Source organism: Rhinopithecus bieti, unplaced genomic scaffold (assembly GCF_001698545.2).
Source record: "Rhinopithecus bieti isolate Rb0 unplaced genomic scaffold, ASM169854v2 scaffold_74680, whole genome shotgun sequence".
NCBI classification, from domain to species: Eukaryota; Metazoa; Chordata; class Mammalia; order Primates; family Cercopithecidae; genus Rhinopithecus; species Rhinopithecus bieti.
Genome location: NW_016828033.1, coordinates 979,614 through 1,007,244, shown reverse-complemented (window position 1 = coordinate 1,007,244; position 27,631 = coordinate 979,614). Strand labels below are relative to the sequence as shown.

At 42.4% G+C, this 27,631-nt stretch overlaps 2 protein-coding genes across 5 annotated transcripts in view; one reads left to right on the top strand and one right to left on the bottom strand.

Annotated features, from left to right (window-relative positions):
- Positions 1 to 8,174, top strand: part of HOMEZ (homeobox and leucine zipper encoding) — a 32,913-nt gene extending 24,739 nt beyond the window's left edge. For 2 of the 3 annotated variants that reach the window (XM_017864208.1, XM_017864209.1), the window contains exon 2: positions 5,034 to 8,174. In XM_017864208.1, coding sequence (XP_017719697.1) covers positions 5,034 to 6,640 — 1,607 coding nt within the window. In that variant the 3' untranslated portion in view covers positions 6,641 to 8,174. The remainder of the gene's footprint in view (positions 1 to 5,033) is intronic. The other variant, XM_017864207.1, reaches the window with a different exon arrangement.
- The window catches only part of RNF212B (ring finger protein 212B), a 56,619-nt gene that overhangs the window by 7,588 nt on the left and 21,400 nt on the right, over positions 1 to 27,631 (bottom strand). Inside the window, exons 5-15 of one of the 2 annotated variants that reach the window (XM_017864211.1) lie at positions 22,562 to 22,677; positions 21,275 to 21,335; positions 20,533 to 20,561; positions 18,519 to 18,565; positions 18,257 to 18,299; positions 16,979 to 17,039; positions 16,541 to 16,589; positions 12,904 to 12,943; positions 11,910 to 12,007; positions 11,211 to 11,272; positions 9,313 to 9,393 (exon numbers count right to left, since the gene is read on the bottom strand). In XM_017864211.1, the coding sequence (XP_017719700.1) occupies positions 9,325 to 9,393; positions 11,211 to 11,272; positions 11,910 to 12,007; positions 12,904 to 12,943; positions 16,541 to 16,589; positions 16,979 to 17,039; positions 18,257 to 18,299; positions 18,519 to 18,565; positions 20,533 to 20,561; positions 21,275 to 21,335; positions 22,562 to 22,677 (675 nt within the window). In that variant the 3' untranslated portion in view covers positions 9,313 to 9,324. Of the gene's footprint in view, positions 1 to 7,964; positions 9,394 to 11,210; positions 11,273 to 11,909; positions 12,008 to 12,903; positions 12,944 to 16,540; positions 16,590 to 16,978; positions 17,040 to 18,256; positions 18,300 to 18,518; positions 18,566 to 20,532; positions 20,562 to 21,274; positions 21,336 to 22,561; positions 22,678 to 27,631 lie in introns of those variants that run through there. The other variant, XM_017864210.1, reaches the window with a different exon arrangement.

The following is a 27,631-nucleotide window of genomic DNA, read 5'->3' as shown; positions in this document are numbered from 1 at the left end:
CAGTGGCCAGATCTCACCTCACTGCAAGCTCCGCTTCCCGGGTGCACGCCATTCTCCTGCCTCAGCCTCCGGAGCAGCTGGGACTACAGGCGCCCGCCACCTCGCCCGGCTAGTTTTTTTTGTATTTTTTTTTTTTAGTAGAGATGGGGTTTCACCGGGTTAGCCAGGATGGTCTCGATCTCCTGACCTCGTGATCTACCCGCCTCGGCCTCCCAAACCATTGACCCTCTTAAGGGGCTCTTCAAGCAATATTGCTTTCAGGGTCTGCATGGCCTCAGTTGGTTAGATTTGCTTGTTAAAAGGAAATGGTGACACGTATTAAAATGTTTCTGAATTTTAAAAATCATGGTGTACCATCCTTGGTGCCACATTGCTCTAAATTTATGGACTTGAGGTTTATTTTTGCAATTCATCATGTAGCATTTACATAGGAATCCTGTCCTATCTTTAGCAGATCAGGAGTAATACTTAAAAACACAGATGGAAGGCTGGGCCCAGTGTTTCATGCCTGAAATCCCAGCACTTTGGGAGGCTGAGGCAGGCAGATCACGAGGTCAGGAGATCGAGACCATCCTGGCCAACATGGTGAAACCCTGTCTCTACTAAAATACAAAAAATTAGCTGGGCGTGGTGGCACGTGCCTGTAGTCCCAGCTACTCAGGAGGCTGAGGCAGGAGAATCACTTGAACCCGGGAGGCAGAGGTTGCAGTGAGTCGAGATCAAGCCACTGCATTCCAGCCTGGTGACAGAGCAAGACTCCGCCTCCAAATAAAATAAAATAAAAACAGATGGGATTCCCCTAAGAGTAAAGGGTGATGGATGTGTTAAAGGGTCTCTAGTGCCCACACAGGAAGCTGAGTTAAAAATTGTCAACAGAATATTCTGGGAAATAACTGAGCAGTTATTTCAGGAAAGAAGCACAGTCAAGGGCTATGCCTGCAGTCCCCATACCCATAACCCTGGGAGCAGTGTGCTGCTGGGTAGCTTGCAGGAGCTGCTTACAATTTATAATGAGCCTATCCACCTGGTCTTGAGGAGAAAGCTGGGCTGAAAAGATAAGCACAGGAGACCTTCTGCCCTGTGTAGAGGGGGCTGTTAGTGACTGAGGGAGCTCTCTGGGCTCCCTGGGGAGAAGCTGAGCTGTTGGAAGAGACAAAGGCTGGGGGAGGGGATAACCTTTGTTCCAAGGCTGACTTGGAGGAGGAAACGTTCCCCTCTGCATTTTCACATGATATAAAGGGGTAGGGGAGTGAGCCTCATTTATCCCAGATCTCTGACCCATATCTCTCATCCAACCAAGAGATGGAAAAAATAAAGCTATGAGATTTGGGCTTAGAGCTTAAAGGTACTGTCAATCACCTTCCCCCAACACTCCACCACCAAGAAGGGAAAGAAAAAAGGGGGGCTGGGCAGAGGACAGTGCTGTCCTACCTTCCAGATATTCATCAGTTGTATTCCCAATCTATTGCTCCACATTCTAAATATAATTATAAGTTGTTAGCAGCCAAAGAGTTAGTAACAAGCCAGGGACAATGGTGTGCACCTGTAGTTCCAACTACTCAGGAGGCTGAGGCAGGAAGGTCACTTGATCCCAGGAATTCGAGGCTGTAGTGCATTATCATTGCACCTATGCATAGCACACCAGCCTGGGTAACAACAAGACCTTGTCTCTAAAAAAAAAAATAGTAGGCCGGGCGCGGTGGCTGAAGCCTGTAATCCCAGCACTTTGGGAGGCCAAGACGGGCGGATCATGAGGTCAGGAGATCGAGACCATCCTGGCTAACACGGTGAAACCCCTGTCTCTACTAAAAAAAATACAAAAAACTAGCTGGGTGAGGTGGCAGGCGCCTGTAGTCCCACCTACTCGGGAGGCTGAGGCAGGAGAATGGTGTAAACCCGGGAGGCGGAGCTTGCAGTGAGCTGAGATCCGGCCACTGCATTCCAGCCTGGGTGACAGAGCAAGACTCTGTCTCAAAAAAAAAAAAAAAAAATAGTGGCCGGGCGCAGTAGCTCTTGCCTGTAATCCCACCACTTTAGGAGGCCGAGGCAGGTGAATCACCTGAGGTCAGGAGTTCGAGACCAGCCTGGCCAACAGAGCATTAGATAGGAGTTCTAAATTTCTCTTCAAAGAATCAATATGTCAGTATGTTCAATTCTTTGCCTTCTACTTTTAAACTTAACTTCCTTGTAAAGCAACCTTTTTCAATCACCTGTTCCACCCTGACCCATTCTGATTGCCTGCTCCACCCTAACTCATTTCGATTACCTGCTCCACCCTGACTCATTCCGATTACCTGCTCCATCCTGACTCATTGTGATTACCTGCTCCACCCTGACTCATTCCGATTACCTGCTCCACCCTGACTCATTCTCCACCCTGACTCATTCTCCACCCTGACTCATTCCGATTTCCTGCTCTGCCATATCCAAACCACTCACCCGGTCACTCTCTTTAAATTAGCCAATCGAAATTAGTTTAGTCTGTGCGGTCTAACCCTAGCCAATAGGGGAATGACAGCAGCAGGCGCCACGTGTGTCAGGGATAAGAACCCCTTCTCCTCCCTTGTCCAGGTGTGTGCTCACCATTACTCCATCTGTGAGGGCACACCCTTCTATAGAAGTAAATTGCCCTGCTGAGAAGAAAAAAAACAAAAATTGTATATTCGATTGCTATTTCTTTTGTGGCACCGAAACCTTATTTATAACAATAGTGAAACCTCATCTCTACTAAAAATACAAAAATTAGCTGGGCATCATGGTGCATGCTTGTAATTCCAGCTACTTGGGAGGCTGAGGCAGGAGAATTGCTTGAACCTGGGAGGTGGAGGTTGCAATGAGCCAAGATTGCACCACTGCACACCAGCCTGGGTGACAAAAGACTCTGTCTCAAAAAAAAAAAAAAAAAGTTATTAACATTTCTGGCCAAGCGCCGTGGCTCAGGCCTGCAATCCCAGCACTTTGGGAGGCTGAGGCCAGTGGGTCACTTGAGGTCAGGAGTTCGAGACCAGCCTGGTTAACATGGTGAAACCTCGTCTCTACTAAAAATACAAAATGTAGCAGGGCATGGTGGCGCACGCCTGTAGTCCCACCTACTCGGGAGGTTGAGGCACAAGAATCACTTGAACCCAGGAGGCAGAGGCTGCAGTGAGCCAAGATCATGTCACTGCACTCCAGTCTAAGCAACAGAGCGAGACCCTGCTCAAAAAAACAAAACAAAACCAAACCAAAAAAACAGTTCTCAGGGCCAGGTGCAGTGGCTCACTCCAGTAATCTCAGCACTTTGGGAGGCTGAGGTGGGAGGATCACTTGAGGCTAGGAGTTTGAGACCAGCCTAGGCAACATAGTGAGACCCTGTCTACAAAAAATTTTAAAATTAGCCAGATATGGCTGCATATACCTGTAGTCCTAGCTACTTGGGAGGCTGAGGTGGGAGGATTGCTTGAGCCTAAGAGTTCAAAGCTGCAATGAGCCAGATCATGCCACCGCACTCCAGCCTATGCAACAGAGTGAGACCCTGTCTCTTGAAAAAATAAAAAAATGCACACACACACACAAACAAGTTGAAATTATTGCTCCTCTTGTTTTTGTGGTTGAGTCTTCACTGTGTGATTCTTGTTCCATGAATTTAGAAGGTGAGAGTTGGTGGACAGCTTCTAGAAGTGGGTTTGAATAGGAAAGATGAAGGCTGTATCAGAGCTATGATGGTGCCACTGCACTCCAGCCTGGGTGGCCTGGGTGACAGAGCAATATTCTCTTTAAAAAACAAAAAAAACAAAAAAAAACCTACCAGCTGGCTGTGGTGACTCATGCCTGTAATCCCAGCACTTTGGGAGGCCAGAGGCAGGTGGATCACGAGGTTAGGAGTTCAAGACCAGCCTGGCCAAGATGGTGAAACCCCGTCTCTACTAAAAATACAAAAAGTAGCCAGGCGTGGTGGTGGGCACATGTAATCCCAGCTACTCGGAATGCTGAGGCAGAGAATTGCTTAAACCCGGGAGTGGAGGTTGCAGTGAGCCAAGATAGTGCCACTGCACTCCAGCCTGGCAACAGAGTGAGACTCAGTCTCAAACACACACACACACACACACACACACACACACACACACACACACACTAAAAAAAGCTATATCAGGATCAGTTTTCCTTCTTAACCTCTAAAGACAGATTTTTTTTTTTTTTTTTTTGAGACGGAGTCTTGCCCTGTGACCCAGGCTGGAGTGCAATGGCACTGATCTTGGCTCACTGCAACCTCCGCCTCCTGGATTCAGATGATTCTCCTGCCTCAGCCTCCTGAGTAGCTGGGATTACAGGCGCTCACCACCATGCCCAGCTAATTTTTGTATTTTTAGTAGAGACGGGGTTTCACCATGTTGGGCAGGATGGTCTCGATCTCCTGACCTTGTGATCCTCCCGCCTTGGTCTCCCAAAGTGCTAGGATTACAGGCATGAGCCACCATACCCGGCCTTTTTTTGTTTGTTTTAGATAGGGTCTCACTCTATCACCCAGGCTGGAGTGCAGTGGTGCAAGCATAGCTTACTGCAGCCTCGACCTCCCAGGCTCAAGCAGTCTTCCTGCCTCAGCCTCCCAAGTTGTTGGGACTACAGGCACGAACCACCATGCCCAGCTGATTTTTTAATTTTTTGTAGTCTCACCGTGTTGCCCAGGCTGGTCTCAAACCCCTCGGCTCAAGCAATCCCTCCCACCTAGGCCTCCCGAAGTGCTGGGATTATAGGTATGAGCCACCATGGGTGGCTTTAAAAACAGATTTTTTTCTTGGAACAACACTCACCAGTCATGTGACTTGGAGTAATTTAACATCTATGGACTTTAGTCCACAGAAAATGGGAATTAAAGCAGGGTCTGATGACTTGTTTATGAAAATTAAATAAGAAACTGTTGAAGCACTTAAAAAGCAATACAACATGATACAAATAGAAAATTGTTTTGGTGTCCAGCAGTTAGTTTGGTAGAAATTGAGCAATGTGTCAGAAGAGGAGACCCAGTAATTGAGGTGTTTCTTTTCTTATTACAGCTATCTCTGAAGGGCACAAATCAGAAAGCACCATGCCTCCTAATAAAGAGGCCAGCGGTCTCAGTAGTTCACCAGCGGGGCTCATCTGCCTGCCTCCAATCTCTGAGGAGCTACAGCTTGTGTGGACCCAAGCAGCCCAGACCAGTGAGCTAGACAGCAATGAACACCTGCTAAAAACCTTCAGCTACTTTCCCTATCCCAGCCTAGCAGACATTGCCCTTCTCTGCCTACGTTATGGGTTGCAGATGGAGAAAGTCAAGACTTGGTTTATGGCCCAGCGCCTCCGCTGTGGTATTAGCTGGTCATCTGAAGAAATAGAAGAGACTCGAGCCCGAGTAGTCTACCGTCGGGACCAACTCCATTTCAAATCCCTTCTCTCTTTTACTCATCATGCAGGACGGCCCCCAGAGGAGGTGCCTCCTCCTCCAATGCCAGCTCCAGAACAAGTTGGTATTGGAATAGGTCCTCCATCTCTTACCAAGCCCACCCAGACGAAAGGATTGAAGGTAGAGCCTGAGGAGTCCTCTCAGATGCCACCACTGCCACAGAGTCACCAGAAATTAAAGGAGTCCCTGATGACACCTGGCAGTGGAGCATTCCCCCACCAATCAGATTTTTGGCAACATCGTCAAAGCAGTGGCTTCTCAAAGGAGCAGGCAGGCAGGGGTCCCAACCAGTCACATGGCATAGGTACTGCTTCCTGGAACCACTCCACAACCGTCCCCCCACCACAAGCTCGGGATAAACCCCCACCAATTACATTAATTGCCAGTAGTTGTAAGGAGGAGTCAGCATCTAGTGTTACTCCCTCTTCTTCCTCTACCTCTTCTTCTTTCCAGGTACTGGCTAATGGAGCTACTGCCACCTCTAAACCCCTCCAGCCATTAGGCTGTATCCCACAGTCAGTGTCACCCAGTGAACAGGCATTACCCCCACATCTGGAACCAGCCTGGCCCCAAGGGCTACGGCATAATTCAGTACCAGGTAGGGTTGGCCCCACAGAGTACCTTTCCCCAGATATGCAACGCCAGCGAAAGACCAAGCGCAAAACCAAAGAGCAGCTGGCTATCCTCAAATCCTTTTTTTTACAGTGCCAATGGGCACGGCGTGAGGATTACCAAAAGTTAGAACAGATCACTGGTTTACCTCGGCCTGAGATCATTCAGTGGTTTGGTGACACACGTTATGCCTTGAAGCATGGGCAACTAAAATGGTTTCGGGACAACGCAGTACCTGGTGCCCCTAGTTTCCAAGACCTAGCAATTCCTACACCACCACCATCAACCCGCTCCTTGAATGAAAGGGCTGAGACACCACCTCTGCCGATCCCTCCACCCCCACCGGATATACAACCCTTGGAGAGGTACTGGGCAGCCCACCAACAGCTACGGGAAACTGATATCCCTCAATTGAGTCAGGCATCAAGGCTTAGCACCCAGCAGGTACTGGATTGGTTTGACTCTCGATTACCTCAGCCAGCTGAGGTGGTAGTTTGTCTAGATGAAGAAGAGGAAGAGGAGGAGGAAGAATTGCTAGAAGGTGATGAGGAAGAAGAGGAGGAGGAGGAAGATGATGATGATGATGATGATGTGATCATACAAGACTGAGTGGGGAGCTGGGGGAGGGGAGGTCTGTTATTAAAAGATGAACCAACTTAGTAACTGTTTAAACAAAGAAACCACATTTTTAAAATTACCTTGTGGCAGAGAACTAAAAAGCTTTGTGTTCTTCAGGGTGGGTGGCAGGGGAATATAGTGAGGGTGGACCAGGGAGAATGACCATAGGGCACTAAGTAAGGCTGGGATTGGATCAGCAGAAATCCAGAGCTCTAACCTTAGTGTAGAGAGTGCTAAGGATCTGGGGAAACCATGGGCTGGGAAACTGCTCCTGCTCTCCTCATGTCTGCTGTTCTTTTCCCTTAGTGTACTATAGAGAGGCCAGACATTGGCTCCACCTCTCCAGGAGGATTGGAAAGGAGGAGTAAAGGATTCTGATTTGATTGATGATTCCAGTGTATCCCCAATCCCACTATCTTACCTGGAATATAAGGCTATCCTGCACCCCTTTTCTGAGCACAAGTCTGTGCATGATGTAACTGACTCTTAATTTTTTTCTTAATAACTGATCATTTCCTAGACAACCAAGATTCTCAACAAGTCCCAATCTCATCACAAATATTAATATTTCCTTTTCCTCATACCAACTTGACTATTTCACCTGCTTCATGACTAAATCACAGGTGGCAGAATATTTTCGGTTTTGTTTTGTTTTTTTTTTTTGAGATGGAGTCTTGCTCTGTCACCCAGGCTGGAGTGCAGTGACGCGATCTCGGCTCACTGCAAGCTCTGCCTCCCGGGTTTCTGCCATTCTCCTGCCTCAGCCTCCCGAATAGCTGGGACTACAGGCGCCCACCACCATACCCGGCTAATTTTTAAATATTTTTAGTAGAGATGGGGTTTCCCCGTGTTAGCTAGGATGGTCTCGATCTCCTGACCTCGTGATCTGCCCGCCTCAGTCTCCCAAAGTGCTGGGATTACAGGCGTGAGCCACCGCGCCCGGCTATTTTCAGTTCTTATGCTGGGACCACTTTGCTTTGTAGCTTTTTCTGTCTTTCCAAAATCCTCACTCTGTTCACTGTTTGTCTCAGGGTAAATCTTCCCCCACCGAGCTTGTGAAAAACTTTAATAATTGGGTGGAGAATAATTTAGAATGGATATTTATTGGAGGTGGTAATTAGGAAAGATGTCGTTTTAAAAAGTAGAACTGTGTTACAAAGGGGTGAAAGAGAGGGAATAGTTTCCCCTTGTTGAAGGGCAGTGGAGGTAGGTTCCAGGTTTGGTTTTACAAACCTGATAACTACCTCCTGTCCAACTTGACAGAGACTAATTTTCATCTTTTGCTGTCAATTTGTTTCGGAAAAGAGACTTTTCCCTCTCTTTATAGGATCTGTCTTAGGGACAGAGGGACTGTCGTCTTTAAGTGAACTAATTATTGATGTTTTAGAATGGTTTTCATCAGTTGGGATCAGCTATATGGCAAATAGTTATCATCAATGAGTTAACCATCTAAAAATAAAAGAGTGGAAGCCCTAAAATGCTAGAATAATAATAAAAGGCCAAAAATAAAATTGTTTCTCTCTCATCCACTTTGCCACTCCTATGGTTTAGGGATTAATGGAACCAAATCCATTAACATTCTAACTCAGCATACTTTTAATTTATTGTTTGGAGGGGCAAGACTTATTGAGGTAAATTAAAAGAAGAATAAAAACTTTAAAAGGAAGTAGTTCAGCATCTGTCACCAGCCAGGTTGTTTCTCAGCCATCAAATGATAATGACTGAAATTTCTGAGGCTTCAGGAGTAACAGAGATACAATCTTGGAGGTAACCCCATTTGCTACAGGATGGGCTCTTGCCTAAAAGAGAAGGTGTCTAGAAATGCCTTTAAAATAAATTCAGAGTACCAGAAAGGGTATGGGGATCCTAGTTCAGATACAAGTTCATTCCCAAGAGCTAATTTATTTCTGGCAGATGCCTGCTATTTTCTGTTTTCCCAGTATTTTTGCTTAAGGCCAACTTGTGAGTGGCTAACCTATTTAATTCCTCATTTCTGCCTTTTAGTACCCAAAGTAGAATACATGTTTGATCTCAGTGGTAGTGTTGTTTGCCCATTCCACCATTCTAGAACTTGTAATAGTGATAGAATTGTAGCAATAAAAGGGTGTCATCTTAATTTTACTATCTATATACTAAACTGAAAATCAGTGTCTCCAACAGTTGTTTTCAATAGAAAAGAAAATTAGCATTTAATAGTAACTAAGCATAGAGGAAACAATAGGCAAATAGAAAAAGTACAATAAGGACAAAGAACAGAGATGTTACTTGTTAACATTGGCAATGTGACAGTATATCCATAGCTAAAAATGAAATCCAGAAATGAAACAGTGATGAGTATATGATCCATCACAATCCCCATTCCTAACTCCCAACCAAGCATGATGCCAATAATTATTTTTATGACCTTTGTTTCAAATTGTAGGAAATGAGGGGAGCTACCAAGGTCTTCTGGAAGAGATATAAACATCTTCCTGAAGCACTAGCCTTTTGTAAGACCTGACCACTGTCCTGGGAGGTGATAAGGGTGAATAGGGTAAAGATGGTGGGAGCATAAAGTACAGAGTAAAACTAGGAAACAATGCAGGGATAAATTTTCCGGGACCATCAGCCCAATGAGTACTGGAAGTTACAGTCCATCCTTCAGCAGTATGTATAGATCAGACCTTGAAGATGATCTATCTGGAAGTGGTCCATGCTTCTCTCCCACTGGGTAATCCCATCTGCCTCTGTTGTTGGTAGAGAGTCTGCAGCAGAGGACAAAAAGGTAGATGTGGGTGTTTATAACAACAAAAAGGGCAAGAAAGTCTCTCTGAACCCATTGTATGAAGCTTATCAAGACAGACACCACTGCTTTTGCTTCCCCATAATTTTCTTCATTGCATGATAACTAACTTTTCCAAACTAGGATTTGCTACATCTAGTGTGACAGTCTCTGGAACATTTCAGTGGCTATGGTGATAAAAATAAGGATGAATATTTGAAAATTAAACTATTTTGGAAAATCTGGGACATATGATTACCACACCCAGAGATGACTACCAGGGAGGCAGAGTTCTTAGGCCTCTGAGGAGGTGGCATTTCCTTCAATAACTTTAAAATTTTTTCACATTTTCAAACAATATATAGAATACTATAATGAACTCATGTGCCCCTTGTCCATCTTTAACAAATAATTCATGGCCAATCTTTTATTTCTACTCTCCCACTGTCCCTCCCTACTAAATTAGGGATGCAAACCCCAGACATCATTTGACTTTTCATCCATAAATACTTTAGTATGTATGTATAAAAGAGAATGGCTATTTTTAAAAACATAACTACAATATCATACCAAAAACTCTCCAATATTAACAATTATTTAATATCAAATGTCCAATAGATAATTTTGTTAAACTGTCTCATGAATTTTTTTTTTTTTTCTTACAGCTTGTTTCAGTCAAGATCCAATTAAGGGGCCAAATATTTGTAGACAGTTTATTGAGCTTTTAAGTATTTTTTCATCTGTAGGTTAATCCCTCCATTTGTGAGGATCTTAGGGAGGACTGTTATTTCCCCAGTGTTGCCTCTTAAGGCTGAGACCCTAATTTCTTACTGATGAAAATAAAGGGCATCTTGGAATATGGGAGCAAAATATATACCTACCTTAGTATGAAGGAACTGTCCCTGGGGACAGGAGCCTTGAGTGAAAAAGGGCTAAATACCCTGCTCAAATACAGCATTTAAAAAAAAAAAAGGAAGACAGACTTTTTTTTTGTGTGTTTTTTTTTTTTTTTTTTTTTTTGAGATGGAGTCTCGCTCTGTTTACCCAGGCACTGGAGTGCAGTGGCATGATCTCAGCTCACTGCAACCTCCGCCCCCCAGGTTCAAGCAGTTCTCCTGTCTCAGCCTCTCGTGTAGCTGAGATTACAGGTGCCTGCCACCGCACCCAGCTAATTTTTGTATTTTCAGTAGAGATGGGGTTTTACCATATTGGTCAGGCTGGTCTCTAACTCCTGACCTCAGGTTATCCACCCGCCTCGGCCTCCCAAAGTGCTGAGATTATTGGCGTGAGCCACCGCCCCCGGTGACTTTTCATTTAACAGAACTCTTTACAAACCTCTCCTTGTTACCATGCCCTTTTCCTTTTGTTACTGGAATCAGAATCATAGTCCCATAAATTTATAAAATATTACTCTAGCTGTCTCTGGAGAAGTAAATGTGGTTTTTCCTAGTTCAAGTAGTACCTCTACCCAAAAGATACATTTCATAGAAAACACTTTATTGTGGAACTACTGAAAATGGCAGTGTGTCCACACTTATTTCACCCTGGCCAAGACCTCTCAGTTTAAAGCCTCTCACTACCATGTGACTTCATTTTAAAACCCCAAACCAGGAAGCTAATCTAACAGTAGGATAAAATCTGGATTTGAGACCATTCTGGAAGGTTGTGAATATACAGTTACCAGAGTTGAAACCCATGTCGTTCTTCACTGGTTATATTCCACTACCCCGAGGCATTTAGTGTGCAGGCCTAACCATGTGAGATTTTATGCACAGACAAGTTAGACTAGCCAGGTCTCACCTGCAGGACTGGAAGCTGGAAACTAGGAAGACTCTCTAGTGTGGTTCTGCTCTCCCTCTGAGCTGAAGGATAGAATGGAACAGTGAAAGATGACTTCCTTGGGCAGTTTCTCAGCGGTGTTACTTGTGGGTCAGGGTAACGAGGTAGTTCTTAAAGGAACACTACTCAGAAGGGAAACACAATTATTAATTTAAGAAATGGGTTATAAAGTCTGTTCTTTTCCTGTGAGGACCAGGTACTGGCAGAGGTCTGAGATTTAACTATGAGTGGAAAGATAGGCAATATAAAGATTTAGGTGAGCTATGGAAGATGGCAGCCTCTTAACAAGAGGACTGGTGGTACCACCTTTACTGAAAAAGATGCGGAAAAGAATGGATATTGGCCTTATAATCCTCAGAACTAAGTGCCCAGCATTTTCAATATAGGGACTTTTGAGAAGCCAGTTTAATCCTATAGGCCAACCTTCTGGCTAAACAGTAGGACTTGACTGATGACAGGATGAGTGCTAATCAGGCAAAACCCAGAGTTTCCCTTCACTCTGAAGAAAATGGGATGGCTCTTAAAGAATATTAAGGAGCCAACTACAGACAATGCTCTTTGCGGGGCAAACTTCAACATCTTGTCATCTTGAAAATCTTCAGTTTAGTATATGTGTCTATAGTTGAAGCTCCATTCCTTTAGAAATGTTATTTAACTTACCAAAATTGTTAGGGGTGAGGACTCTTGTGTGGCCTGAATGCCCATTTGGGGATGGTCTGAAAGAAAAAATCCCCTGTCCAGAGGAGGCAGATGAAGGTCTAAGGAAAGGAAATAAAAGCATCAGCAGAGAAAAGGAAAGGTAAAAGTAAAAATAAAAAGCATATGTAATGGAAGAGCCTATACAGTTAGGCCAGAGAGGAAAAAAATCCCCTGCTTGCAACTGAGGATAATTTTTTTGTTTTTGGAGACAGGGTCTGACTCTGTTACCCAGGTTGGAGTGCAGTAGTATGATCATGGCTCACTGCAGCCTTGACTTCCTAAACTCAAGCAATCCTCCCGTCTTAGACTCCCAAGTAGTGGGGACCACCAGCATACACCCACTAAGCCCGGGTAATTAGGTCTCACTTTGTTGCTCAGGCTGGTCTCCAACACCTGGGCTTAAACAATCCTCCCACCTTGGGCTCCCTAAGTGCTGGAATTACAGGTGGGAGCCACTACCTGGCCAAAATACAGTAATTTGGATGTATATTAAACACAGTGCTATCCAACTTCCTTTTTGCTTATAAGGCACATTATAAACTTCAGTGGTACAAGCCAGTGGAGAAGTAACCCTAGGACTGCTGGCAGAGTTTTGTTTTTTTTGTTTGTTTTTTTGAGACATGGTCTCACTCTGTCACCCAGGCTGCAGGGCAGTGATACTATCTCAGCTCACTGCAACCTCCACCTCCCGGATTCAGCAATTCTCCTGCCTCAGCCTCCTGAGTAGCTGGGATTACAGGCATTTGCCACCACTCCCAGCTAATTTTTGTACTTTTAGTAGAGACAGGGTTTCGCCATGTTGGCCATGCTGGTCTCGAACTCCTGACCTCACGTGATCCACCCTCCTTGGCCTCCCAAAGTGCTGGGATTACAGGCGTGAGCCACTGCACCAAGCCTGCTGGCAGAGTTTAAGTATGAACACATCCCAAGAAAAAGGAAGCACAGTGTTACTCACCTGTAAGATAGGCTGTGAGTTGAAGCTGGTGAAGGGGTTTCTGGAAAGCATAAAAATAAGCCCGTGAGATCATCCATGAACTGAAGAAGAGATTCAGGTATACTTGGGGCCAGGGCAAAGGAAATGGAGATAAAAGATTTTTAGTATATACGTTAGGGTTGGGGGCTAATGCCAAGTGAAAAAGCTCACAAATCACATAGCAGTATCTCTTATAGGTGCTCTCCTCTCCCTTTCATGAGTCTGTGGACTGAGATCCCTCACTGCCTTCATGTGCTCTAATGTATCTGTGCCTTGGCTTCCCCTCTAAGATGGAAATCACCAGAAAGAATGGGTAAAGACAAAAATTAGTTACGAGTGACATCAACAAAAACGGCAGAGCAAAGACCTCCAAAAATTTCCTCCTCCATAAAAGCAAGGAGAAAATTGGCATAATGGTCAGAATCAACTTCTTCAGAAATCTGGGAATTAACAAAGGACTTGTAGTAATCTGGAGAATGTTTATTCAAGAAAAATAGCAGAATGTTAGTAAAAACAGCAAGGTTTGTGGCATTTTAACTTGCTTTATTGCCATTTCTCCTTCTCTGGCTCCATGGTAGCCTTGAAAACCAACAGGGCACACTCATGGTGAAAACCAACAGTCTGGCAGTCACTAGAGGGGATGGAACAGGGTTGGAGCTTTTTGAAGGACTCATTCCCAGAGAATTGTTATTATTTGACCTGTCTAGTGGTTCCCTGGAAGACCCCACTTTCAAGGTTGTCTTTATTTGACTGCACCAGGATTTGGAGCTCAAGTTCACCAGGACTTGGAGCTCAGAGCTTACCAAGTGCAGAAAAACCTTTCTCCAGTCTGTTGAAAACAATTAGAAGCACTTGTTTGGCTGCCTAAGGAGATAAATATCAGCTGGGACAAACAAAAGGCTAATCAAAAAGCATGACATATAGAAAACAAATAACAAAATGCAGAAGTCAGTCCTTCCTTATCTGTAATTACATTAAATGTAAATGAATTAAAAGGCAGAAACTGGCAGAACAGATGAAAGAAAAAACAAGTCCAACCATACACAGTCTACAAGAGACTCACTTTGGATTCAAAGATGCATATAGGTTGAAAAAATATATTCCATGCAAAAAACAGTGAACAAAAGAGTGGCTATACTAATATCAGACAAAATAGACTTTAAGACAAAATTGTTGGGCCGGGCATCGTGGCTCATGACTGTAATCCCAGCACTTTGGGAGGCCAAAGCGGGCAGATCACTAGAGGCCAGGAGTTCGAGACCAGCCTAGCCAACATGGTGAAACCTCATCTCTACTAAAAATACAAAAATTAGCCAGGCGTGGTGGCACATGCCTGTAATCCCAGCTACTCAATAGTCTGAGGCACGAGAATTGCTTGAAGCTGGGAGGAGGAGGTTGCAGTGAGCCAAGATTTTGCCACTGCACTCCAGCCAAGAGGAGAGTTGAGACTCTGTCTCAAAAAAAAAAAAAAAAAAAAAAAAAAAAATTGTTACAAGAGACAAAGGCATTAAATAATGATAAAGGGGTCCAATTATCAAGAAGATAAACATTTATATATGCATCTAACAATACAGTCCTAAAATACATTAAGCAAAAATTGAGAATTGAAGAGAAAATAAGACAATTTGACAATAATAAGGACTGGCATGGTTGCTCATGCCTATAATCCCAGCACTTTGGGAGCTGAGGCAGGAGTATCGCTTGAGCCCAGGAATTTGAGACCAGCCAGAGCAGAACAGGCAGACCTCATCTCTACAAAGACATGAAAATTGAAATAAAAAATCTAGCCAGGTGTGGTGGCACATGCCTTTTGTTCTAGCTACTCAGTTCTAGCTGAAGTGGGACTATTGCTTGAGCCTGGGAGGCGGAGGCTGCAGTGAGCCACAATTGTGCCACTACACTCCAGCATCAGCAACAGAGCGAGACTCTGTCTCAAAAAAACAAGAAAACAAAAAACCAAAAACCACAATAATAGTTGTTGACTTTAATACCCCACTTTCAATAATGGACAGAACAACTGGACTGGATCAGCAAGGAAAGGAAACAGAAGCGTACTAATTGAGCAACACGATATACTAACTAAACCTAGCAGACTCTATAGAATACACCACCCAAAAATAGTAGAATATACATTCTTTCCACATACACATGGAGCATTCTCCAGGATAGACCACATGTTACGTCATAAATTTAAAAGGATTTAAATTACTGAAAGTCAAAATCTATAACAGGAGGAAATTTGGGAACTTCACATATATGTAGATATTAAACAACACATTGATAAACAACCAATGGGTCCAAAAAACAAAAATCACGAGGGACATTAAAAAATACTTTGGAATGGGATCGGGCATGGTGGCTCATGCCTGTAATCCCAGCACTTTGGGAGGCTGAGGTGGGCAGATCACCTGAAGTGAGGAGTTGGAGACCAGCCTGATCAACATGGTGAAACCCCGTCTCTACTAAAAATACAAAAATTAGCCAAGTGTGCTGGCGTGAGCTTGTAGTCCCAGCTACTTGGGAGGCTGAACCCAGGAGGTGGAGGTGTCAGTGAGCTGAGAAGGCGCCACTGCACTCCAGTCTGGGTGACAGAGTGAGACTCCATCTCAAAAAACAAACAAACAAACTTTGGAATGAATGAAAACAAAACACAGCATGCCAAATGTTACAGGATGCAGTGAAAGCAGTGCTACAGTGAAATTTATGACTGGAAACATCAACAGTAAAAGAGATCTCAGATCAATAATCGAACCTTCCACCTTAAGAAACTAGAAAAAGAACTAAATCCAAAATAACGAGAGGGAAGGAAACTAACTAAACCAGAAGTAAATAAAACAGAAAATAGAGAAAATAATACAGACTCTCAACAAAACGAATTCTTTGAAATGATTGACCAAAAAAAAAGAGGAAAAGACTCAAATTACTAAAATTAAGAATAAAAAAGAGAACATTGTTGTTACTAACCTAAGAGAAATAAATTGTCTAGAACATCTATGTTTTTCAAAGGAGTGGAAGATTTCAAATGTGGGAGATTTAGTGGGAGACTATTTGGAGAATTAAAAAAAAAAAGATATTTGGGAATTTCAAATTATTTCTTGTGAAAGTCCTCTCTGATACGTATTCTTTAGGTACTGGTTAATGCCTTTGAAAATGGTAACAGTAATAATTTTAAGGGGTTTTAGGTAAGAAATTAAGTAAGCAGACCCAAAATATTCCTTCACTGGAATATTTTTATGTTTAAAACACAGCAAAGAAGCCAGATACCTACCCTTCAGGCCAACAATCGGCATCTTCTGAACCTTCTTTTTATACTTAGCTTATAATGCCATCTTGTGGCAATTCAAAAAAATCCAAGTCAATTTTACTGGAAAGTTACCCTCCATCTCCTAACCAGAGGTTTTCAATGACTTTCTATCACTCAAATCTTTATTTTCCCCTTATTAGTTGGAAAACAAAAACATCATTATTTGAAACATTTGTAATACATGTATGGATACATGGAATCGCTGTCTGGAAAAAAACAAGTGAAATGGCATTATATTATGCATAGAAAACCAGAAATCTGCAGATCTCTGCATAGAGTAGGTTGATTTCTGACACCCTTGCCCCCCCACCTCACCATTATAAGAGTCTCTGGGAGTTCTCCGTCCCTGCAGACCTCTGCCTCCCTGATAGACAAATAATAAGCATCAATTAATAAATATATCTCAGTTATCTGGCTTCCCTATTCCCTATTTATCTATAGCTACACATTCAAGCATATATTGTTCTACTACAGTGGGCATACTAGTCTAAGAAAGATCCATACTTCACTCCTTCCAAAATGAACACTATGGACATTGTTGATTCAGTCCTTAAACACTTTCACTATTTCCACCCCTATTTATTCTCTGTCAGTTTCTAACATCAGGTGTCCATTGCCAGAAGAAAATAGGGTCCAGTAAGACATCAGATAATTTATGCCAAAACCAATATAAATTTTTAAGTTCTCGATAAACCTTTGCTTTCATTTAGCGTTAGAAACTTCAATCTGAAAGATAAGGTGAACATTACTTACTTGTCCCAAGCTACCAAAGCCAGCCTCTCTATAAGGAATAGATTCCGCTGAGGAGGACCGACTGTATAAGGTGAAACAAAAGAAAAAAAAGGCAAAAACCTAGTTTTACTTGTTATTGTTGTTGTTTTTTTGTTTTTGTGTTTTTCAGACAGAGTCTCGCCTTGTTGCCCAGGCTGGAGCATAATGGCATAAGCTTAGCTCACTGCAACCTCCACATCCTGGGTTCAAGTGATTCTCATGCCTCAGCCTCCCAAGTAGCTAGGACTACAGGCATGCACCACCATGCCTGGCTAACTTTTGTATTTTTAGTAGAGACTGGGTTTCACCATGTTGACCAGGTTGGTCTCGAACTCTTGACCTCAAGTGATCCACTCGCCTTGGCCTCCCAAAGTGCTAGGATTACAAGCGTGAGCTACTGTGCCCAGCCTCAAAAAACCTAGCTTTATATGTTGTTAAAACACAGAACACTTGTTGTTTTTTGGGGAAGAGGCATATGCCACTAATAGAAAGTCTCTGAAGCTGGACTGATGTGAGGAAAACACTTTCCCCTTCTAGTTCTGAGAGACTTCCTCTTGGCTCCCAGAAGGAGGGATTCCCTGACTTTGACACACATGGCCACCTTAGCACAAAAGTCTTGTGGTATTAAAAAACAAATTCGTTTTTATGTCCGCTTCTCCCTTTCCATCTTTCAGCATAGACTTAACTCCCTTAAGCCCAGACATCTGTTGGGACCTGACCCCCAGTCATTGATTATCAGTTTGTCAGGCAATCTGGACTTTCCAGTGTTGCCACTGAGATAGCATCTGTCAAAAGAGCAGTGTTTACATTTCTAGATTGTGGATCTTCAGATAAATTCTGCCATTTTCATTTCACTTCCTGAAAGTCAGGGTTGGCTTGTGAAAAGTTGTTCAACAATATGCTAAATGTGAAACGTCAACCCTCACTCTAAACTTTCCCTGTTCAGAGCATGAGATGAAGATTTCATTGGGATTTATAGTGGCTTTCTGATTTTTGGTAGTCCATTGAAGAAGGGAGTTTGAAAGTTGTTGTATACTGTTAATGATTGTCTGCCCATGTCCTGCCTGAAATACCATGATCGTTTATGGATAGTATCTTTAATAAAGCTGAATAGAGTTTGGCATGGGAAAAAAAACAAACCCTAGCTTTAAACTTCTACATAGACCTAAAATTTCATCAGTCCCAATCTGAGCTACAACTAGATATTTCTTTTATCTTCCAACTTTTGCCAACAGTTTTAATGTTGCTGCGTAGGCTTACCTGACCACTTGACTGCTATGCTGGAAACTGGGTCGTGGGGTAACTGAAAGAGAATAAACTACAGAATAAAAAGTTGCCATCAATCGTGCACCTGCCTTGCCTGGCCAATTTGTTGTGCGTGGTTATCTGGTGGTATAATGTTTTCATATTATACATAAAGTAGTTAGGAAGATCACATTATTGTCTCTGAGAGGAAACCATCTTCTACATAAGGAAAGGATATTCATCTCACACAGATATTTAGGGGAAAAATATTCTCCACCTGACTGCGATGGGGAAGTAATGCCCACTGGTCGAGGTGTGGTTGACCTGCAAGGAAAAAAAAAGAGGTGGCTCTAATCTCTCTGGGCAGAGGTTAAGTGCAACTTTAGAGGATCAATCAGATCACTGTTTATAGAAATAATAGCTTCCTCTCTGAGCACAAACTGCTTACTCTCATGTATCATAGGTAGCATCCTGAAATATGGAAGCAAAGTTTCCACATAAAACCTGTTGCTTTCCAACTCCCTAATTGGAGCTTTCTCCACCTCTGTGTTGCCTATAATAGAAGCTTTAAATTACACCTTTCTTCCCTCCTCAGTGCCTTATCAAGTACTCTCAACCATACATCTATCCACCCATTCATACATCCCTCCATTGTCTCATCTACTAGAAAAAGTCTCATCAACTAGAAAAAGAACTAAACCCAAAATAACCAGAAAGAAGGATGCCATCCAACGAGCATATATTTGGGTCTATATTTCCTAGATCCAGAGATTACAAAAATACCTAGAATAACTGAGAGGCTTACAGGCTAGTGGGAGAGATTAAAAAAAAAAAATCAGAGCAGTGTTTAAGTGTTGTAATGGGCTTATCAGAAGAACAGAAGGACAAAACAACACTAGACTGTAACTTCTATGAATGTAGGGCCGTGTCTTTTTAATCCATGGTGCAGGGCTGATATTAAAATATATATAAATATATATATACACACATATATATATAGTTTTTTTTTTCAATTGTTTGTTTTGAGACAGCGTCTTGCTCTGTCACCCAGACTGGAGTGCAGTGGGCGATCTCCGCTCACTGCAAGCTCTGCCTCCCAGGTTCACACCATTCTCCCGTCTCAGCCTCCTGAGCAGCTGGGACTACAGGTGTCCGCCACCACGCCCGGCTAATTTTGTTTTTGTATTTTTAGTAGAGACAGGGTTTCACCATGTTAGCCAGGATGGTTTCAATCTCCTGACTTCATGATCCGCCTGCCTCGGCCTCCCAAAGTGCTGGAATTACAGGCATGAGCCACCATGCCCGGCCGATACTAAAAATATGTTTAAGAGTTGGTAGAACATATATATCACTAATTAGAAAGGACTGGTAGCATATATCCAGCCCGTAACATAGTACCTGATAAATAGTAGGCACTTAATATTTACTCAATGAATGAATAGACCATCTAATTCCACCTAATGCAGTCTTCACAGAGGAAATGACTGAGTTGAATTTTGAAGGATGAGTAGTGTAAAAAGTAGAGTTTCCTCTTTAAAGGCTTTCCTCTTTGTCTAATTAGGAATAAACAGTAACTTCTCTTAAAAGCAAAATTTATTTAAAGACCTGTACTAACATTCTTAAATATCTGCTAGCCGTAATAAAGAAATCAATGTACTTTATGTTCTTAGCTCCCACAACTTAGCCTAAATATTTGCCCTGGCATGCTTACATTGGTCCAAACAAGCGTTAGGTTATAGCCTGTTCCTTCCTTATTTGAAGGTGTTTTTACCTTTCTCAGCATTCCACAAGTTACTTCCTCCTTCCTTGGTTCTCCTCTACCTTTGCCTCTTTTAAAAAGTTCTAAGTTGTTAGCCAATCGGAACACATACAGAATGTGAGGTCCCATTCCAGCCAATGGAAACCGGACACAGCAGTAAGGTAGATGCGTCAGGTTATAAATGACCCTGTCTCCTTTGTTCAGCGTAATCTCGTGGCAAAACTGCTGGCGAGTGTACCCTTTCTGCAGGAAGTAAAAATGTCCTTGCTGAGTAAATTAAATTTATGTTCAAATGCTATTTCTTTATGGCACCGGGGAACCAGCATTTCAAACGGTAGGATTTCATAAGATGACAGTCAAGGGTGAGCATTACAATTAAGATTTTACTTCGGCACTTTCAATAACTCTTTCTTGCAGAAGTGAAAGCCAAATGCATTAACCATTTTCTCTCTCTGAGTTCACACAGCCAGGAGTCAAGAAAGAACAGGAATTTTCAGGGGGTTGGGTTAGTATGGAAGCTGATAAAACTGACCTGCTTCCTTGGTACCGACTTGGAGATTCCTATAGGTGAAAAAACCAGGAGTGAAGAAGACTACAACTGAGGATCCTAATCAACAGATCTTCAATCTTACTTGCTAGCTAACTAAGCTCAGTGCCCCTTAGTCATGGTTGCTAAGATTCCCAGTAAGAGGAAAAGTAGCAGCAGTATTTCCTTAGGATATTATTAGCTTTGAGGGGATAAAATTTTAGTTCTTTGTAAGAGTGCATAGGGAATCCCATAGACTAACGTAAGTGGGGAAATATGGAGTCTCTGGGGAGAGAAAGGAAAATGACACACTACAATGTGCTAGAATAATTACAGGAGTGGGATCAATAGGAAAATTATATAAATACACAGAATATTCTTAGGAAGAAAAACTATTTAGGAAGTAGAGTGTGATGCAGAGGAAGGGTCCTGAGGTGCCTTGAGTTTCTCGAAGAGAAATTTTTAAGTTGCAACAGCTGTCTCTTCTATAAGAGAACTTTCCAACTGGTAGGTCATGACTCACTGATGTTCAGGAATGGGTTACAAGTGTGCTATAAGTTGATCCTTTCAGTCCCCCAAGGTCTGCTGAGACCTCATCCATTTACTATAGTGTGCTTATTGTACAAATATCAATTTCTGTGTGTGCCATGATGAGAAAAAGATTAGGAAACACTATTCTATATAATCAGCTAGATAGATGAGAAAAGTAACAGAGAAAATAATAATAAGGAAAATCTATTTCACTCACCTTTAGAATGGCCAGAAATTTCTTCAGTTCTCCATTCTCCTTCCTTAAGACTGACAATTCTCTAGGCAAAAGATGGAACCAATCAGCTGCAGCAAATCAGGGATTAAAAACCTGATTTTTTTATTATTATAACTATTAACATTTAGTTAATACTTATTGAGAAATGCTTGCAGCTATACAAGCTATTTCTATCAGGAATTTGGTGATTCAAGGAGACAATGGCAGGGTTTTGATAATGAGAACAATTAGGTGGACAAAATAAGCAATTACTTGGTATGATTTCAGGGGAATTTGCAAAGAATTCCATTTCCTCTCCCCACACACACACACCCCTCGCCTGCTGATGTCTAAAAATTTTTATCAAGGATTCCATCTTGTGGTTGCTTTGGCAGCACATACACTAAAATTGGAACAATACAGAGAAGATTAACATGGCCCCCAAAGAAAGTTAACATGTAAATGCTTGAAGCATTCCATAAAAAAATAATAAAATAATAATAATAAACTTTAAAAGAAGAGAAAAAAGGATTCCAGACCAGCTTGGACAATATGGAGAGACTCCTCTTGACAACAACAACAAAAAAATACAAAAATTAGCCAGGCATGGTGGCGTGCACTTGTAGTCCCAGCTACTTGGGAGGCTGAGGTGGGAGGATCGCTTGAGCCCAGGAGATTGAGGCTACAAGGAGTGTTATCAGTGTGAATCAGCTATATCTGACTTCTCAAGGAAGCAGAGGTTTTTTCTGTTTTAGTTTTTGAGACAGTGTCTCACTTTTTCACCCAGGCTGGAGTGTAGTGGTGTGATCATAGCTCACTGTAACTCAGACTCCTGGGCTCAAAGGATCCTCCAGCCTCAGCCCAAGTAGCTGGGACTACAGGTGTGAACCACCATGTCTGGCTAATTTTTTATTTAAAAACTTTTTTTTATTTTGTTTTTAGAGTCTTGCTATGTTGCCCAGGCTGGCCTTCTCCTGGCCTCAAGTGATCCTCCTGCTTCGGCCACCCAAAGTGCTGGGATTACAGGTGTAAGCCACTGCACCTGGCCTGGGAAACAGTTTTTGATACCGGGAAATAGAAGAGGAAAACTATAAAGTGAGGAGAGCCTCTGGAGGGAAGAAAGAAAAAAATGGAGATTCAGGGGATCAAAAATTCTATACCCGATTTTCCCAAACAAACAAATACATATGGAGCAATTTCCAGGCTTAGCAAACACAAGGAAATAAGGACTGTCACTTCTTAGAAAGAAAAAAAAAAAAAAGCTCTCTTGTGATTTGATATGTTACTTACTTGTCCTGGCTGACCAGTGCCTGCTGTGCCTCCTGCATGGCTGTTTCTAACTTTGTAATTCTATGCTTATAAAAGGCAATGAGGAGATCTGTTTGTTTCTTCTGGAAACTCCACACCTACTAGGGAAAAACAAGCCTTTGACATACTCTCCCATAACTCCTTTCCCTTCACTTCTGGCAACAAAGGGAAAGCCATCAAATCACACTTTATTATACTGCTCATTTTCTTCTAGAACATCTGGCCTAATAAACAACGTCCCAGAACTAGAGAGCTCAGCACTTATTTCCAGGACACTAGCCTTCTAGTGTCTTTTTTTTTTTTTTTTTTTTTTTTTTTTGAGACAGAGTTTCACTATTGTTGCCCAGGCGGGAGTGCAATGGTGTGATCTCGACTCACCATAACCTCTGCCTCCCAGGTTCAAGCTATTCTCCTGCCTCAGTCTCCCGAGTAGCTGGGATTACAGGCATGTGCTACCACACCCAGCTAATTTTGTATTTTTAGTAGAGACGGGGTTTCTCCATGTTGGTCAGGCTAGTCTCAAACTCCCAACCTCAGGTGATCTGCCCACCTCAGCTTCCCAAAGTGTTGGGATTACAGGCGTGAGCCACCACACCCGGCCCCTTCTACTATCTTAATGCGAATATTCTACCATAGCAGAATGACCCTTTAAAAATATAGTTTTTCATCCCGTGCAAGAAGAGAGATTTTTTTTAAAACTGTTTTTCAAGCTTAGAATTGGTTCTAACTTGTCAACTATTAGTTTGGATCAGNTTTTTTGAGACAGAGTTTCACTATTGTTGCCCAGGCCGGAGTGCAATGGTGTGATCTCGACTCACCATAACCTCTGCCTCCCAGGTTCAAGCTATTCTCCTGCCTCAGTCTCCCAAGTAGCTGGGATTACAGGCATGTGCTACCACACCCAGCTAATTTTGTATTTTAGTAGAGACGGGGTTTCTCCATGTTGGTCAGGCTAGTCTCAAACTCCCAACCTCAGGTGATCTGCCCACCTCAGCTTCCCAAAGTGTTGGGATTACAGGCGTGAGCCACCACACCCGGCCCCTTCTACTATCTTAATGCGAATATTCTACCATAGCAGAATGACCCTTTAAAATATAGTTTTCATCCCGTGCAAGAAGAGAGATTTTTTTTAAAACTGTTTTTCAAGCTTAGAATTGGTTCTAACTTGTCAACTATTAGTTTGGATCAGCTTCCACATTCATAGCTATTACAGAGCCTTGGTGACCAATTTACTTTCCCTAAAGACACCTACACAGAGTCGCCTGCAGGCTGCTTATGCTGCTATAGGAAAGGGTGGAGAGGCACAGAAGGAGATTAACTATGCTTGAATGTTTTTTCTGGGCATGCACACATAATTTTATCTTTTGCCTCACTTTACCATTTGCTATACTAATGTGTCTATCATGGGATTGCTGAATCGGATCAAAAGTTAATATTTAGAAAGTGTTTTAGCTTTGTCAGGCTCTACTTTTGAGTACACAGCAGTATTTATGTCTCATCTGCTTCCTCCCTGTTCAGACTATAAACCCTCTTTTGTCTAGGGTCCTTTCCTAGATCTTGGTACCCTTCTCATAAACTTTTTGTTCTCACTCAATTTTCAAATTGCTCTTGCCACCTTACTAAAGAATTGTATTTAAGAGTTTCCTTTCTACTTAAAGGTAAACTAAACTAGCTCTAGATAGATAAGAATTTACTCTAGTCTATTTTTTTAAACCCTCATTTTTAATAAAACTAATATGTTTATTTTAAGCCAGGCATGGTGATCACGCCTATAATCTCAGAGACTCGGGAAGCCAAGGCTAAGGCAGGAGGATTGCTTAAGGATAGGAATTTGAGACCAGCCTAAGCAACATAGCAAGACCTTGTCTCTACGAAAAATAATTTCATTTATTAATTTAATTTAATTTTTTTTTGAGACTTAGTCTCGCTCTGTCGCCAAGGCTAGAGTGCAGTGGCGCGATCTCAGCTCACTGCAACCTCCGCCACCTAGGTTCAAGCGATTATCCTCCCTCAGCCGCCTGAGTAGCTGGGACTACAGGCGCCCGCCACCACTCCTGGCTAATATTTGTACTTTTAATGGAGATGGGGTTTCACCATGTTGGTCAGGATGGTCTCGAACTCCTGACCTCTTGATCCGCCCTCCTCGGCCTCCCAAAGTGCTGGGATTACAGGCGTGAGCCACTGTGCCCGGCCAAAAAATACTTTTAAAATTTTAGCCCGGCGTGATGGTACATGCCTGTAATCTCAACTACTTGAGAGCCTGAAGTGAGTGGACTGCTTGAACCCAGGAGTTCGAGGCTGCAGGGAGCCATGATTGTGCCTCTGCACTGCAATCTGGGCAACAGAGCAAGAGCCCAACTTAAAAAAATTATTTTAGAAAATTTGAATAGTGGAGGCCAGGCATGGTGGCTCATGCCTGTAATCCCAGCACTTTGGGAGACCAAGGTGGGCAGATCACTTGAGGTCAGGAGTTCGAGACCAGCCTGGTCAATATGGTGAAACCCCGTCTCTACTAAAAATGCAAAAATTAGCCGGGCATGGTGGTGTGCACCTGAAATTCCAGCTAATGGAGAGGCTGAGGCAGGAGAATCACTTGAACCCAGAAGGTGGAGGTTGCAGTGAGCCAAGATTGTGCCACTGCACTCCAGCCTGGGCAACAGGGTGAGACCCCATCTCAAAAAAAAAAAAAAAAAAAAAAAAAAATTGAACAGTGGAGAAGCAGAATAAAAGTTACTCTGAATCCTGGGAATTACCTAAAATGGCAGGGGTAGGGGTGAGAAGCAACAGAGATAAAGCTATATAATAGACAGCCAAATCACAATGTTAGTATCCCAAATATCCTAATCCTACCCTTGGGGTTAGTCGGAAGTAAAATTAAGTCAAAATCAGGCTAGCATCAAGAAAAGTCAAATCCTACCCTAGATTAGTTAGCCCTCCGTTTGACATTACCAAGGGTCATAAGTGCACAAACAGACCCCACTGTGGAACTCCAGGGAGCCAGACTGGATTATGGGAAGGTCTTTTGCCAGGCCTAAGCAGACCTACTTTGTCTACTTGTCCCAAAAAACTGATCATTCCAAGAAGAAAGACCAGTCCAGAAAACAACCAGCAAGGAGTATTAAAGAAGTGATTTTGCCTGATACCAGGGTACAAATGTTTAGCCTATATCAAACACATTCACTGAAGAAGATTCTAAAATCAAACTCAGTAATGTACCTCAGTACAGTACTTAAAAAAATTACCAATAGTTAGCAATCCTTCAAATCCCTCAGCCTCATGAAAAGGTTGGTCTCTTTCCTTTCTCCAAAGAAGATTAACTTTTGCTTGCTCACTTGCTTTTTTAAAAATTAAAAAAATTTTTTTAGAAATGATAGCTTGCTATATTGCCCAGACTGGTCTTGAATTCCTGGTCTCAAACAATCCTCCTGCCTCGGCCTCCCAATCACTTACTTTTTCTTAAAGGTGGGATTATTTTGTTAATACAGTAACACAGAGCTGATAATAAATAAAGTAGTTCTATTGATGATAACACTTAACATTGTCTGGATAATTCAAGTGTTAAATATTGTTTTATTGGAACATTGATACCAACATTTTATTGGTATGAAACTATCTACTTCTATACCCTGATTCATTTCCTTTATCTCCATAATAGGACCAGGTAAGGATATAATGGTCTTCATGCTCTAGATTCCTACCATTTTACTATTGATAACGTGACAAAATACAAAATTACAACAAATTTAATTTTTTTTCTTTCTTTTTTTTTGAGACGGAGTTTCGCTCTTGTTGCCCAGGCTGGAGTGCAATGGTGCGATCCCGGCTCACAGGAACCTCCAACTCCCGGGTTCAAGCCATTCTCCTGCCTCAGGCTCCAGAGTAGATGGGATTACAGGCATGCACCACCACACCTGGCTAATTTTGTATTTTTAGTAGAGACGGGGTTTCTCCATGTTGGTCAGGCTGGTCTTGAACTCCGGACCTCAGGTGATCCACCTGCCTCGGCCTCCCAAAGTGCTGGGATTACAGGTGTGAGCCACTGTGCCCAGCTAGTTTAAAGATTTTAACTGGCTTTGATTTGCAATTCTAGACTTGAGCAACACATTGTTCTAAAAAACAGAATGAGTGTTCCGATTAACTGAGAAGACAAGTTGGCTTTTAGGCAGTAAAGGGCTGAAGAAAGCAGAAACAGAGAACAAAAGAGCATGGGTTGGTTCAAAGTTACTCTCCTTGTAAAGGTTAAAGCAGAGGGGACTTCTTTATTATGCCAGCTAAAATTGGCCTGTTTGGAGATTTACCTATTACCTCTCTCTCTCCTGATTTCTTGGAAGATCAGATGAACTGTCAGCATGAGTAATTCCATTTTGGTTTGGACTGCTGGACCTAGTGCAGAAACTCAATCCAAACCAACAGCCTTGTATAAACTTTATTTTATATATGAAACATAATTTTTATTTTATATGCTTGAGAGAGTATATTAAAACTTCAGTTCTGAATTAGGTCCAACAAAAGGGTAGAAAGAGTAAAGGAGAAATAACTGAAAAATACTGAGAGAGGCACAGTGATGGAAGCAAAGGGGGAGCTTAGTAGGTTTACTACAATAAGACATTTTGGTCCAATGTGGGTTATTATAAACAAAACATTCCTGTTTGTTTATAAAAGTAGGCCAGGTGCAATGGCTTATGCCTGTAATCTTACCACTTTGGGAAGCCAAGGTGGGCAGATCACTTGAACTCAGGAGTTTGAGACCAGCCTGGGCAACGTGGCAAAACGCTATCTCTACCAAAAGCACACACATACAAAAAAGTAATATATGCTTTGGAAATGAATATTAGTTTGATTATCATTTTTGTACTAAAGAAGGACTTTCCCAGTTCTTATTTTTATTTATTTTTATTTTGATAGAGATGGGGTCCTGCTGTGTTGCCCAAACTGGTCTCAAATTTCTGGCCTCAGGTCATCCTCCAAGTGCTGGAATTACTGGAGTAAGCCATCATGCCCAATCTTAGTTCTTTTTTTTTTTTTTTTTTTGAGACAGAGTTTTTCCCTGTC